The 14,373-nt window shown below is 48.8% G+C and overlaps 2 protein-coding genes across 2 annotated transcripts; one reads left to right on the forward strand and one right to left on the reverse strand.

Annotated features, from left to right (window-relative positions):
- Positions 1 to 548: 548 nt before the first annotated feature.
- On the reverse strand, positions 549 to 1,898 carry EMWEY_00032280 (hypothetical protein, conserved; the record flags this gene model as incomplete). Its single annotated transcript, XM_013481781.1, has 1 exon — positions 549 to 1,898. One exon carries the CDS (start codon positions 1,896 to 1,898, stop codon positions 549 to 551), a length of 1,350 nt encoding a protein of 449 aa, XP_013337235.1.
- A 6,971-nt stretch (positions 1,899 to 8,869) lies between these two features.
- Positions 8,870 to 13,912, forward strand: EMWEY_00032290 (selective LIM-binding factor, putative; the record flags this gene model as incomplete). The annotated part of the gene is made up of 13 exons (XM_013481782.1): positions 8,870 to 8,887; positions 9,186 to 9,460; positions 9,644 to 9,742; positions 9,957 to 10,053; positions 10,205 to 10,530; positions 11,036 to 11,144; positions 11,554 to 11,757; positions 11,881 to 11,946; positions 12,081 to 12,167; positions 12,703 to 12,804; positions 13,062 to 13,123; positions 13,372 to 13,460; positions 13,713 to 13,912. The coding sequence occupies 13 exons, from the start codon at positions 8,870 to 8,872 to the stop codon at positions 13,910 to 13,912; spliced, it is 1,734 nt and encodes a 577-aa protein (XP_013337236.1).
- Between the last annotated feature and the right edge of the window lie 461 nt (positions 13,913 to 14,373).

Genomic DNA, 14,373 nt, shown 5'->3' on the forward strand with positions numbered 1-14,373 from the left:
GGACAACCGAGCATTTTAATGAGTTGGTTGGACTACGTCGGTTCCCAATGGCGCACAGATTAGTTAGCTAGTAGTATAAGACAGGGGACAGTACCGGTGAGAATAGATCATCGGACTCGCATCGCAGAACACGCAAGCAAAGAGTCATGCATGCATGCAAGCATGCATCTTTGCGAGGGGAGATAAGGCTTGCATTACGCCGAGTAACGTTGAGGTTGCAGCAGCAATATCTGCAAAGGGAGGAGACGCCGGCAGAATAGAGAGCTGTAGCAAAGCTGTTATTAACCAGTTTAATGCTGTTTCATTTTTGTTGGAATTTGTCCTCTCCTCTTGCTTGGGCCATCTGTATGACTTCAAGGTGTGGTTTTGAGCCACTTCCTGTCTTATTGCCCCTAACTGCCTGATTCCTTACTTGCCATCAAACCTCCTCATGGCATTGCGCTCCTGACTTATGACTAAGCTGCCTGATTTTGTATGTGTGCTTGTATTGTATGCCGATAGACTGTTGCTTCATTTCAGCAGTATTTGTTGCAGTAATCAGATTGCAGTTAGTTCCTCCCAGTGGTGGGGAATTCCTCCCCCTCAATAGCACCTAAACACAGCTCCGCGTTCTGAAGCGCGGGCAGCAGCCACTGGGCTTCTGCGTGCGCTGCACGTGCTGTTCTCTGGTCGTTCGTTTCTCGATGTCCTGCTGTTTGAGGGGTATCTTTGGTGTCAGTACATCTGAGCGATGCCTCAGGTTGTGCAGCGTCTAGCCAGGCCCTTTCCAAGCTCTTAAGTGGTCCACCCCTTTCGATGAGGCCTCCATCGACAGATAAGAACATCAACTTCTTAAGGCAGTGATTTGCAGAAGCTACGGCGTCGTATTGCTGTAGCAGGGGTAAATGATATAGATAAATGTGAGCATAACACCGCAACAATCGACGAACGATCAATGCGGCTGTTTGGCGAAGTTCCTTCTCTTCCTCTTCTTCGTTCTTGTCTTGATTGGCTCCTGTAATGGGCGGTTGCCTTCTTGCTGCATCTTCTGCTGCTCCTGCCTCTGCTTCTGCTGCTGTTGCTGTGGGTGAGAAGGGGAACAAGCGAGGACTTTCGAGTTGTTTGAAGGCCCATGACATGGTTGTGGAGATGTATTCTCTTGCTGTTGGGGGTGCTTGCGCGTTGTCTGCTCCTGCCTGTTCTATATTTGTTGCTGAATCCTTTGTTTCTGCCTCCTCGTCTCTTTTGGAGTTTGTCTCTGTATCACCAGTGCCTGCTTTGTTTATCTCTGTGCATGTGCTTGACTCCTCGCTCTCCATTAGCGAGCCAGGAACCGCTGCTCCTGTAGCTGCACAGCCTTCTCTCCCCTCATCGTTCTCTCCTGCTGTCGCTGCTGCTTCTGCAGGTTCTGCTGCTGGTCTTACCGAGGGTGATGCTGCTGTTTCAGATCTATTGAGGCGCCTGTGTGGCGCACTTTTTTCTGGAGCAACAGCAAACGCAATGGGTGGATCTAATACGTGTGTTGCTGCTGCTGTTGGAGTTTGCGGGAAATTAGTGTTTCTGTCTGTTTGTTTTTCATTGCCTTCGTTTCCAGCGTTTCTTGTGTCTTCTGGTAACCCCAATGCACTGCATTCGCATTCATCTAACAGAGAAGAAAACAAAAGCTGGGCATCCTCTACAGCCTGAAACAGTAAATAACGTAACCAGTCAGCAGTAGCCACAATGCCTGGCGGGTGCAAAGCACTTCTCAGGCCTTCATCGCCTAACGAATGCAACAAAGCGGCTGATGGTGACGCAGGGCTTCCTCCTGTTGTTACTGGTACCGAGGGGCTTGATGTGCCTTTTGCTGCTAGAAGAGATGGCGAAGCCGACCAAAGGAGCAACCGCTGTGTCTCTTCAAAAGAAGAACTAGCCTCCATTGGGGTATCTGTGCATTTCATCCCTGTGAGATCAGCAGGCAACGGACGAGCTACACACGGCCCTGCATTGTGTGAAATGGTTGCGTTGGTGCTGCTGTCACTGCTGTGGCTGCTTCTTGGGTCAACTAGAGCAGAAGCTGCTTCGGCTGCAGGAGATGTGGTGCTATGTACCCCAGTACAAAAGGGCACCAGGGTGCAGCGCCTGCTCTTGCAGTTATCCATTGGACGCTGCCGAGCACTGCACACCCAAGAAGCAGAAGCAGCGTGTGCAGCAGCAGCGGCAACAGCAAGAGCCGCACAGTGAGTGAGTTTCAAGCTAAGCTGTTTGATGGCCTCCTTGTAGCACAAGACAACTGCCAATATCCAACGGACAAATAAATTGCTGCCAGCGGAGTGGGGCGGGAAAACTAGCGTGTAGACGAGCGGATCCAAATATACTAGCGAAACTCCGCGACTGACTCGCGTTTAAATATGTTAAATAACGGCCAACTAACAATTGGATTCCTTTTAGATGTCAATTTTGAGGCAAAAAGAGAAATTCAGGCAAAACGGTCCCGTGGGGTCACCGCCAACGAGCGTGGAGAGGCGGATCTGGCAGTCGAGGGCGCGGTGAGCAGCTCCACGGGTCCGATTATTAGTAGTTGCACAGCCAAATAACAAAGACATGGAGTTATTATATTATTATTACTGAATACATGTTTAAATGCTAGGCGCAAACATGGAACAGCTGCTTTTAGTTTGAACGATGCACACAACCGTCCGGTCGTCTGCACACGTCAGCTAGTGGTGACCGGAGGGCAACTGGCCAATGAACACACTTTAAAATGATAATTAGAAACATTGAACAACAATATGGGAGTTTGTACTAGAATTGTAACCTTGTTGAAGTGTTTGCAATATAAATTCCCCCACAGCCTCGGTGCCTGTACAGAGAACAGAGGCCACGCCGACAAGAATTGCCACTGTCTGTTTTTCTGGTGTTTTCCTGCCCAAGTCGCTTGAAGAATTAGGACAACTAGCCACGCACGATGCTGCTTATGCAAATTATGAGCGATGTATGATTCGGTTTCGACCGAGGAAAGCGCATCAGGGGACCGAATCCCAGGCAAAGGGGGGAGGGCAAAGAGGCGCTGTGCCGCACTAAGCAGCCCCGCCAAAGTTAAGCATACAAGACAAAATATGAAGAAAGATACTGTGAACGATTTAAATGCCTTTTCTTCCCCGATGTTTGCTGGCAAAACGCAGGTCTCTTCCTCATCGACTCCTCCATAGTTAATCTTTTACAAGTCTCGTAAACACAAATAAAAAACAATGAAAAACGCCAGGTTGACTTTTTCCACGGAAAGGCAGCAGCATCAACTCCTTCACGAGACAACTCTGCTCAAAGCCTCAGAAGGACTTTCTAGTGTAACGGCTCTTGCATGCAGCCCCAACGGATCGCGTGTGTGCGTAGCGACCACCGATAGGACCCTCCGGTTTTTGGGGGGCCCCGTCGAGGTTCCCTCAGGGCTCCCCTCATACACAGAAGAGGTGTTTGTGACAAGAGCAGCCGACAAAGGAAAACCCCACCACTTGGTGACCGGTACAGCTGATATACGCAGTTGTTGGACATCGCCTGCTATTGTAATAATAGCAACGCAATCCTATTGGTGAAAGAAAAGCAACGGCAAACAAATACAACCCTTTGCTGTGTTTTGGAAGTCTGTAGTACCGTCAGCGCACTCCTCTAAATGCATGAATGTGGACGCATGCAGGTCTGGCCTTCAGCGCTGACGGGTCTCAAGTTGCGGTTGCGCAGAGTGACGGAGTGGTGCATGTGTACGGAGTGAATAGTGAAGGACGCAGACGCATTTGCTGTCGGCTACCGCTGGGCTGTACAGCCACATGCTTGGCTTGGGCGAAAGAAGGAAACAACCTCCTTTTTATAGGCCTGATTAGCGGCAGAGTTCGAGTTGCAGATGTAGCTGCAAACAAACTAGGAACGCTGCATGAAGCGCACAGGTCAGCTTCACTCTGCAATTCTTCTCTCCTGCATACATGGATGCCGACTTTTGCATACATACGTGAAAGTCTGTGCATGCATGCATACATGCATGCATGCAACATGAAGCGAAACCCATGAACTTTTGCCGCATGCAGCCTTGAATGGGGCTATTGATACCGTGCTTCCACACGACGACTTGCCGCTCCCATGTGCTACTCTAAAGTGAGGCGATGCGTGCAGCCGCCAAAGTAGAAGCGCTGTGGTTGCTATGCATTCAGCCCCGTCACAAGCCTTGCATGCACGCAAGATGGGGCCCTCGTAGTGGCTGGACACCGCAGCGGCCAAGTGCTGCTCCACCTCCTTGCTGCCTCATCGCCTTCTGCCGCTTTGCGCAGTCTTGCAGTGTCAGAAATCAAATCCCAAGCCACATGCCCTGAACACAAAACGCTAGACAAGCACTAAACACTACGGCCCAAACGAAGCCAAAACCCAGACGCCAACCCAGCAAAGGCAAAAGCACTGCAGCGCCATCCCAATCAGTGAACGCCTAGGCGGAGAACGCAGAACAAGCGGCTTGACTATTTGGGATTGAGGTTGATTTTCTTTCACTGCAGGTTAGAGGCCCCCGTGAGCTCAGTACAGATTCGAAGTGACGCGGTCGCATGCGCAGCAGCAAACGTGGTTCTCATTTTGGGGCTGGACGGGACTGTAGTATGGCTCACTCTGTGTCTTAACATATAAGGAAGCACTTCCCGTTGATGCATCGCATGCGCAGCTCTATGCTGTCATACTGTAACACCTCTTACTAACGCACGCAGTAGATTCTGCACCTGTGCCTACACGTATATACGCTTGTGTAAACGTGTATGTTTACGTATGCAATCCTATTTATTTGTGTCTAAGCGTATGTGAAAGAGCACACGAGTAGCCATTAAATTCAACTATATGGCAATATATATGTATATACTGCATATATATGTAAACGTTTTTTATGTAGATGCACCTGCATGCTGACATCTACACATGCATCTTGAAACAAGTTCACTTCTTTCTAATGTCACTCACACATCCCTGCGTTTGTTGGTCTGCGCATGCAGCTGCAAGAAGCGGAGGTGCAGGGCTTTGGGGCTTTGCTTGCCTGGCACCCCACAGCCCCATACTTAGCCGTTGCTGTTGGGGAGGAGCTGCTGCTGTTGCTGACGCCGCATGCATTACGTCAACCGCACCCATCTCGCAAACCGCATGCATCTCCAGAACGGCATACACATGATGCATGCACAGGAAGAAACGAATCCATTCTCGTGGAGCAGCAAAAGCCAGCAGCAGCAACAGCCTGCATGCGGTGCAGTGGAGCAGTCGCAACAACAGCTCTGATGTGGGAGGGAAACAACACAAGTCTCTGTTTTGCTACTGCACGAGGCTCTGTTGAGAGGGTCACTGCCCATAAGCTGCTATCTGTGCAGCCCAATCGGCTGCAACTCTCCGTCAACCTCTGCAACACCGTATGCAAACAACCACTATAAACCATCTTCTAGTGGGCTCTGTATCTCAGGCCCTAGAGTCGTGCATGAGCACTTTAGAATATCCAGTCACATATGCATCCCATCTATCCGATGCTACACCTCAATCGTCAATCACCAAAGACTAATTAATTTTCATGTGTTTGTGAGGCGGGGTTCGCTCTCTCGGTATGATCTACCTATAAACTGTTTTTGACTCCTCATCTCTGAACACTGCACTGCCACAAAACCTAGGAATTCCAGTGAACCTAGTATGCCTGTTTCATGTGTCGACAGATCGCTGTGCGCTGCTCCTCTTCCCAAAATTGGGCTGCGCTGCACCGCGAGGAAGACGATTATGAATACCTCCAGCTTCTCTGCCCGCTGTTGCACCAGCAGCTGCAACAACAGGAGCAGATGATCCTTGCAGTGACAGCACAATGTACTGTGGGGGTAGTTGTTGGGCCAAATCGTGTGTATAGGCTGCAACAGCGAGCAAAGGGTGATCTGCATTGGCTTGGGGAGCAGAAGGGATCTTGTTTATTTCACGAGGTGCGCCTCTGTCTGCCCGTTGCACGAAGAAATGCACGGCGACTAAGACAAAGACATGCCAGCACTTACAGTGGGTTTGTGCCTTCTGGTTGATTTTCTGCGCTTTACCGAGCGAGGGCTAGGGCTTCAGTCCATAATACTAGGGGTTTAGAGCTTTTGCTCGAGGGCTGACAGCTCTCCACCTTGCATACCACTCCTCCTGAGAAGAAGCACTAGCCATGTCAAGCCTAGATATGGGCTATGTATATAGGTACATGATATGTTCTATAGTGACTATAATTATACCTAAGCATAAAGGCGAACTAATTGTTTCCGCACAACAATGCTACACTCTGCTCACCACAACCAACAGAAAACAACTGCGCAGAAGCGGCATTGCATGCAATAGCACAAAAGGAACTCAAAGTGTGCATGCACACGGGGAGTGATGCCTTGCACACGTAACTTCCACGGCGGTCTTACTGTTTAGCTCTAGCCGAAATCGTGCGCATACAACGACTTAAAAGAACGACTCTTCATGTAAACGAGGGGACATTTGCTGCATTTTCACAAATATCCGTAGGCTGGGGCGGCAATAGAAGGGGAAGCTCAGATAATTGTGGTAAACGCGGAGACAGGAGAGAAGGGTACGGCATCAGGTGTACAGACAACTGATATTGATTGATGCTGGTGTTGGTGTTGGGGCTGTTTTTTCTGTTCCTGTTGTTGTTGCTGCTGCTGCTTCGTCGACTGTAGCCGTGTGTGGTGCCGTTGCTGCTGGTGCGGCTGTTGTTTTACCCGTTATTGTTGGCGACAAAGTGTACAGACAGCAGTGACATCAGACGCTTCCATATCTTTTACTACGTCATGTTTGGCAGCTCGTTATGCCACCGCCTCTCCACCAACTCCTGAACTCCTTGGCCTTCAGCAACACTCTGTACGTTTCAACATATGTGGGGAGGCACAAAGTCGGTACTCTGCGTGCCGTCAGCAAATAAATGCCAGCATGCATGGGAATACAAGGACCATCAGTGCATTTCTACAGCGCAATTTGCCTTTATGCTGTGGACATCCAGCCCAATTGGGAGAAGACAAGCATGCGTTCGAAAATGATATTTGTACATTGCTGCATCGGTTGTTGTAACTACTAACAAACCACCACACAAGCTTAAGCCATCTACAATTCTCATTATTCTGCTGCTTGCCGGGTGTATACGAACAAGTGGTATGCACGTACAACTCCTAAAGAATTTTTCGGTGCTTAGTTCAAGTCTCAACGTCTCTGACGTAACCCACGCAGTACCAAAGAATGTTGTGCATGCAGAACTACGGACTAGTGCTGGCCCACCTAGTGGACAAACAAACTATTAGGTGCTGCTGCAGATGCAACTGTTGCTGCTGCCAGCAGCAACTGGTTGCTGTCAGCAGTCTCGTCTCCTGCTGCGTTTGCTGCTGCTGCGTTTGCTACTTCTGCTTGTGCTGCATTGCTACCGGTTTCCGCTTTTCACGCACCTTCTGCAGCTGCATGACGGGGGCTTGCGGGTGTTTACGTGATGTGAGAAGCACTGGAAGTATGTATTAGCACATGTATTAACGCTCGTGGCTCTGCTTGTTTGTTTATTGTGCTGGCGTATATTTGCTGAACAGGGTCTTGGCGATATCAACAGGAGAACACGTAACAAATATCCGCTGTGATGTTCCCCCCGTTTGGTTTTCAGTTACAGAGGAGTACCTTACACAAATACACACAAGAATTTTAGCCTAACTAACACATACATGCACTAATAAACACAAATACCTTACCTAAAGGAACGCAGGATGCAGAAATTCTCAACACAGAAAACCAGGCGTAGAAAAGGTTGCATGTATTTGCCGTAAGACATCTACAACCCGAGTACTGCCTAGTTATAGCCACTATTCATGACGTTCTGTTTGCCACGGCTGCCGTTACTGCTGCGGTTGTTACTGTGTTGCTGATGCGTTTGCTCGCACGTACGTTAAGAATCCTGTTCTGGTGCTCTACGGGGCTTGCAGGGGCGTTGCCTTTTTGTTGGCAACTGGGGGTTTGCATTTTGTGTACTTCAATGACAAAACCAAAAGCGAAGGACATCAGCAAAAGCATCACCTCATTCTCAAGGACTGTCAACATGCCGAAATGCTGCAACACAGTTGTCTCCTCGTTGCTCAACAAAACAGCACCATCTGCGTCTGGTATAATGACAGCCACCATTTTCTAGACCAGTAATAGTGGTAGCAACAATAAGCCTTCCTACTGCTGCTGCCTTCATTCCCGGCTGAAGTGTTAGTACTTTTGGTGTGATTCCTGCAGCAACTGCTGTTCTTGGCCTTTGTTTTATTTGCTGTTGCTGTGCGGAAAGAAATTATTTGTCTCGTGTATATTGTTCCGCTGGTGCAGGTATAATATTACTTGCCTCAACGACATAGAAGTGCTCCAACTCAAAGGCCGGCTAGTTCGGTTAGAAGTAAAAGCAGCCAGTACAGGCAGAAACAACAACAGCAGCAACAGCAACAGCAGCAGCTGCATTAGCAGCTATAGCAGCTACATCGACAATTGCAGCACAAAGAACAGCGGAAGAGCCATTAACAGCTTGAACACAGGAAACAATTCATTGCCAGGTGGTACACCGTGTGAGGTCTATGTGGTGGTGGAGACAGAGAACGCTGGGGAGAAGCAAGAGCGTTTGTCTCCTCTTCGTCTTCAGTTTGAAAGCTGTCTTCTCCGGCAGCAATATGAACAGGTGTCTCTTGTACCCCTAGAATAATCATATGGTCACGTTTGTTTGACACTAAACTGCACGGGAAATCCTACCACTTAACTGCACAACATTACGGTATGCAGCAGCAGGATTGCAGTGTTTTGAGGAATTATAATATCATGCGTTTATGGTAGGATTTGATACAGAGAAGATACGGTATGATATATGATATCGTATGATATGATATGGCATGATATGGTATGGTATCACAACCAATAGCTTATAATATGTCCAGAGAAAAGGGGCTCCTTCGAGTACAACCCCAGCGGAATATATTTGTACAGCAGTTACAACGCCTGAACACAATTTTGCTGCTTGTGAATGGAGTAGACTCCAGGGCATGCGAACCAATTGCTGGGATGTAACAAAACTTCGAGCCAAGAACCTTACTGAAAGTTCTCCCTACATGCAAACTTACTGCTGCATGCAAGACGCTTCTTGAGGGGACCTGCATTTGTTCCATGCTGATGCTTTGCTGGTCGCATGTATGTTGCAGGCAGCGCTGCTGCTGCGTGAGCTGCCTGAGACCTCTGTGAGCTGCTACTTGTGGAAACGACTAGAGAAAGCCGCGCTTGGCGAAGAGACAGTTTGCGGCCTTTTGTCGGAGTTGCAGCGGGGCGGAGACACCAGCAGTGTGATGGAAACAGTACGGCAGCGAGTCGCTGTTGCTGCTGCTGCTGCTGCCGCTGCAGCAGACGCAGCCAATGCTGCTTTCCTAAACGACCTACAACAAACAGGCTTCAGGGGCGGAGGAGCATCGTTTGCAGCGCAGTCAGTCTTCAGTGCACTTTATCAAACATGCAACTACTGGTTTCTTTCAAATCCAGCTATACCGTAACCGTTTGTAGTTAAATAGTCGACTATTGGCACTTACTGTCGAGATTTTGAAGATCGACCATATTGGGTAGAGAGCAAAGCTAGTGCTGTGGGGTTCTTTTCGAGGTGTGTGTACAGCCTAGCCGTCTTTAGCGGCAAATTTGAAGAAGCGCAGAAGCTGCTGATGCAGCGACGAGAGACAGACACGCTGCAGCAGCTTCAACAACAGCTCCACAGGTGCTTGTTGCCCTCTTGTTTCAGTCTGTATAAGACAGCCGTCAAGTTGTTTAATTATTAGTACTGTGCTGATGTCAGTATTGCACAGCCTCGCCTGCTCATAGACTGATCAGAGGAACACACACAATTTGGAGTATGAGGCAGGCGGCAACTCGTACTCCTATTTCTACTGTTGTTTCTGTTACTGCTGCCGCTGTTGCTGCTCATGCTTCAGGTGGCAGGACTGGATTAATCTATTGGAACAACAAGAGGACCCGAGGGCCGCGGATGCCAAGAAAGAGTTCAAGGCATTTCTTTTAGCAGAACATCGTGTACGCCAACTCGACCTTATTATGTCTTGAAACTGCTTAAATCGCTAATTATAGTCTACTAAATTATGAACAGAAGCCCTAAATGATGGCACATCGGACACAGTGGTGGTCCAGCAGAACAAGTGGTGGTCTGTACCATGCGTGAATGCAGTACGAGGAGGCGGCGGCGATTGCTGCAGCGGAAAGAAACTCGAAGGAGGCAGTTGAATTGTTTCTCAAGGCCCGCGTCCCCTTGAGGGCTGCCGCCTATATTTTCTCCTCTCTCCCCGCTCACCCCCTGACCTATTCCTCTTCATCTGAGATCACTGAAGTTAACGACAATGATGAAGTATCCACAGCTGAGAATTACGCTTCTCTCGGTGGACTAGAGACCGTAGACACCATTGCGAACGAACTAAAGGAAATTGAGCTGACAGAAAAAGCTGCTGAACTGTACAGACACGTGGGCCAGTGGACAAAGGCACTTTCGCTTTACCAGTAAGCCATCTAGTGATCATTCATTGCCTATCTCTGGCTGCATGCTTGCCGCGGCAGTATTTTTTCTGTGCTCTATCGGCCCAAAAACGTCCCGTGCCTGCGGCGTACCTCCTACATTTCCACTGGATCTTTTCCTTAGCTTGTTCATTTCTGTACGATATCTTTCCTTAAGCTTGGGGTGGTTTCTGGAGTTTTCGCAAAGCTCCACTTACAGAAGGGAAGTAGGAGAAACAGCGTTATAATGCTCTCCTAATTCTTTTGATTTACCATTCGGTATACGTTTAAATGGGCCGGTGTAAACGCACATAATTGTGCTAACAACCACTATCCCTACTACCTCACCAGTTAATAAACGGCAAATCCACTATTTGGGGTCAAGGGTCATACTAGCAGCGGTTATTAGTGGCAGTCGTAGAGGTGCATTGAGTGGCAGATGGCATTTCTTCGCTTTTGCTTGTGTATCTGTGCCTTTGTGTAATTTGTCAAATCGGTTCGCAAAACTCAGGCAAGGCAGAAATTACGCAAAGGCGGTGGAACTAGCAGAAAATGTGTCGCCCGATCTTCTGCCGCAGCTGCATGCGGAGTGGGCTACTGATTGCCTACACAGAGGAGAGGTAAAAACGCAAAATGAACAACACGAAGCAGTAAATTAAACAAAATAACATGATATCGGACCTAGCAGAAACCAAAAGTACAAGCCAGCTGGAACACGAATGAATCAAGAGAAGATGGGTTTAGAGAGCACACAAACCTGTGCAAACGCACGAAATAATTAGCCGGCACCTGCATCTAGGCTGACGGATAAGAAACGAGGGGGAAAGAAAACAGAAGCAACAGGAAAACATAAGTGCACAGGAGAGCATTATGCATGTGGAAGCGGCGGTTGCAGTTAACTGTGCCTTGTAGATAACGTCCTTCATCCCAGAACATTTGGGCTGTGTTTAGGGTTCGTGTGCATGCGTGCATGCACACAAGCCCCAGGGGAATGCATACAAACGCACGTATGCATGCATTTGGATGCAGGCCGAAGCTGCAGTGCTGCATTTCACAGCAGCTGGCTGCGGTGACAAAGCAGTGGAGGCGTGCGTCCGGGGGGGCCTCCTGAGACAGGCGAGGCAGTTGCTGAAAGTACAGAAGGGCCCGCTGGTTCCGCAGCAGCTGCTCAGCCTGGGGAAACAACTGGAAGAGGCAGGAGATTTATCAGAAGCAGAAGAGGCGTACTTAGACGTTCGTTCCCTCCCTGTAGTTCGCTATACAAATGTTGCAACTCAGGGTGGCTACGCATGAACCCGTCATGACATAGGAAAAGGCATTGGGGTTGAAGGTCTACTGCATGGGTAATCTGTTCAGGCGAATGCCGCGACAAGAGCAGTGAAGATGAGGATGGACAGGGGACATTTGGCTGCTGCCTTGAAGGTGAAAAGACACTCACGGCGCAAACATAAACAGCAGAACCAAAATACGACTAAACGAAACGCAGTAGAAATGGTTTGTAAGCAGTCACTGCCACAAACATCCAGGGTAGGGAATTTGAGTTGTGTGCACTTCAGGTGGCGCACAGAGCGGCAGAAGACAAGGAAATGAAGCCCTTTTTGCAGAGGCTTGCAAAACAATTGGCAGCAAATAAAAAATTTAAAGTAATCAATGCTGTAATGCTGTATGAAGATCTTCCCGATGCCTGTCTCCCTGCTTCTGTCTTTGTCTATCTATCTGCCTACGCCTACATCCTTATTTCATGCTTGTCTATAAGTTTGTCTATATCCTTGATTGTCAGTGTTCTCGTTTTCATTTTCGTGCGTTTGCTTGTCTACTTGCCTGTCTGCTTATTTGTTCGCTTGTTAGCACGTTTCGTTGCTATTTTGTCTGCAACTCTGCTCATTCCCCTCTGTCGCTGTGTGTTCTTGTTCTCCTTTGCTCCCTTTGTCTGCGTTCATGTGTGTTTTTCGCCCCGACCTCCGTTCAGCTTTTGTTTGCCAGTGTGCAGCTCTGTTTGACTCTCTACATTTCATATGGTGTGCTACCCTCTTTGTGTCTGTTTCAAACGTTGCGTCTTTGACCTCCCGTTGGATTCATCTAACATTTATAGGACGGTGCATGCAGACATAGCGTGGGCCAGCATGTCATCTGAGGTTAAGTAGGAACTGCAAGCGCATGCAGTGCTCGCAAACGCAGGACGCGGAGGCGCTCTTGCTGGCTGTGGGGGACTTAGAAGGAGCTTTGCATCTTATGCAGGCCTATAAACAATTCGATCGTTTGCTACTTCTTCTTGATTCTGTTAGGCAAGCAGCTACAACAAATTAATAACAAAAGTAGAAGCCAAGAAATAAGCAGCAATCAACACACGGCTATCGAGAAGTGCATAAAGCAACACACACCTGCATACAAACCACTTCAGCTACAACGTCTTGTATTTATGTGGTTACTCGTTTCCGCTGTTGTGTGTCAGCTTGGATGCATTCTTATATGCTCATTTGACTACTCAGTTGCTTCCACCAGCGTTTGTTCGCTCTTTTTGTGGGTGACGGTTTTAGTGTTCGCTTGTTGATGCGTCTCGTTGTTTGCTTGCGTGCCTATCTGTTTTCCTACATGTCGGGTGAGTTTACTGTTATCACGTCGCAAACGAGTGCTGTAGGAGAGCAAGCATACAATATGTTCTGCTCTTTCTTGAGGGGTTAATGGATAAGACGCGGGAGACACGGTGTCTGTTGCCTCGGTTATTGCCTCCGTTGCCGGCCGTTAATCCATTCTCCTTGCCTGTGACACCCGTAGAGTCTCCCTACCTTGTTTGTTTCTGCACGTTTGTGCTGGCTCCCTCTGCGGTGTCTTGGGGGTTGCCTGCAGTTCTGAGAAGAGGGAAATTCTCTGCAAGCGAATGGCCAATCAACTCAGAAGCAGCAAGTGCCATCAAGAAGCCGAACGCCTCTTCCTCGGTAACATCATCTCTGCTAGCAAGCATGCATGCGTTACATATATGCAGCTGCGCAAGTAAATGCGTGTGAAATTACAGAAGCGTGCATGTTTCTCATTTATGATGAGCTCCAGTTGCTGCGAGGACATGCATCACGACAAATTACAATCTCTTAAATAGGACGCGACTTTGCGACCCTTGGACCCATTACACCAACATTTGAGTTCACGTTTGCATTCACGCAAGTATGCATCGCTGTGCGGTACGTTTGCAGCATGTGGAGCTTGGCAAGAGGCAGCCGATATGTACAGAGAAGAAGGAGAATGGGTAGAGGCGGAGCGCGTTGCTGTTGCTGCGGGTGGGGCTGCAGCAGGCACACGCATGAAGATTCTGCATGCAAGAGAAATCCTTAAGACGCAAAGCCCCGAGGCAGCGGTTCAAATGCTTCTCAAGGTCATTGAACTCGACAACTAAAAGCCTTCTTTAAACGTGAATTGAACGACAGCAGCTTCTTCCTTTCTACGTTGGTTCAGCGCATGCTCCAGTCATGCATGCATACACTCGTGCTTCCACGCAGAAAACGTTGGAAGCCAGAGCATTCCAGGCTGCAGGAACCCTCACGGAATGCTCACGCTCGTGCGTTCCGTGGTGTTCCGTTGCGTGCTGTACTTGCAGCGCGGTGAACATGCTGCAGCAGTAGACTTGGCAGTGGAGGCAGAGGCATTTGACTTGGCTGCGGAGACAGCCGAACTCCATTGCAGCGACAAGATCGCTGAGGTGCATGTACAGCTCGGCAGGCATAGAGAGGCTGCAGGGCAACTCAGGGAAGCAGAAGAGGCGTATCTCAAGGCCCAGTGCCCTGCTGCTGCAGTCGCGCTATACAGGAAACGCGTTCGTCGGCTCACGGAACATATATATATATATATATATATATA

This window comes from Eimeria maxima, genomic scaffold (genome assembly GCF_000499605.1).
Source record: "Eimeria maxima Weybridge genomic scaffold, Emw_scaff417, whole genome shotgun sequence".
In the NCBI taxonomy this organism is placed as follows: Eukaryota; Apicomplexa; class Conoidasida; order Eucoccidiorida; family Eimeriidae; genus Eimeria; species Eimeria maxima.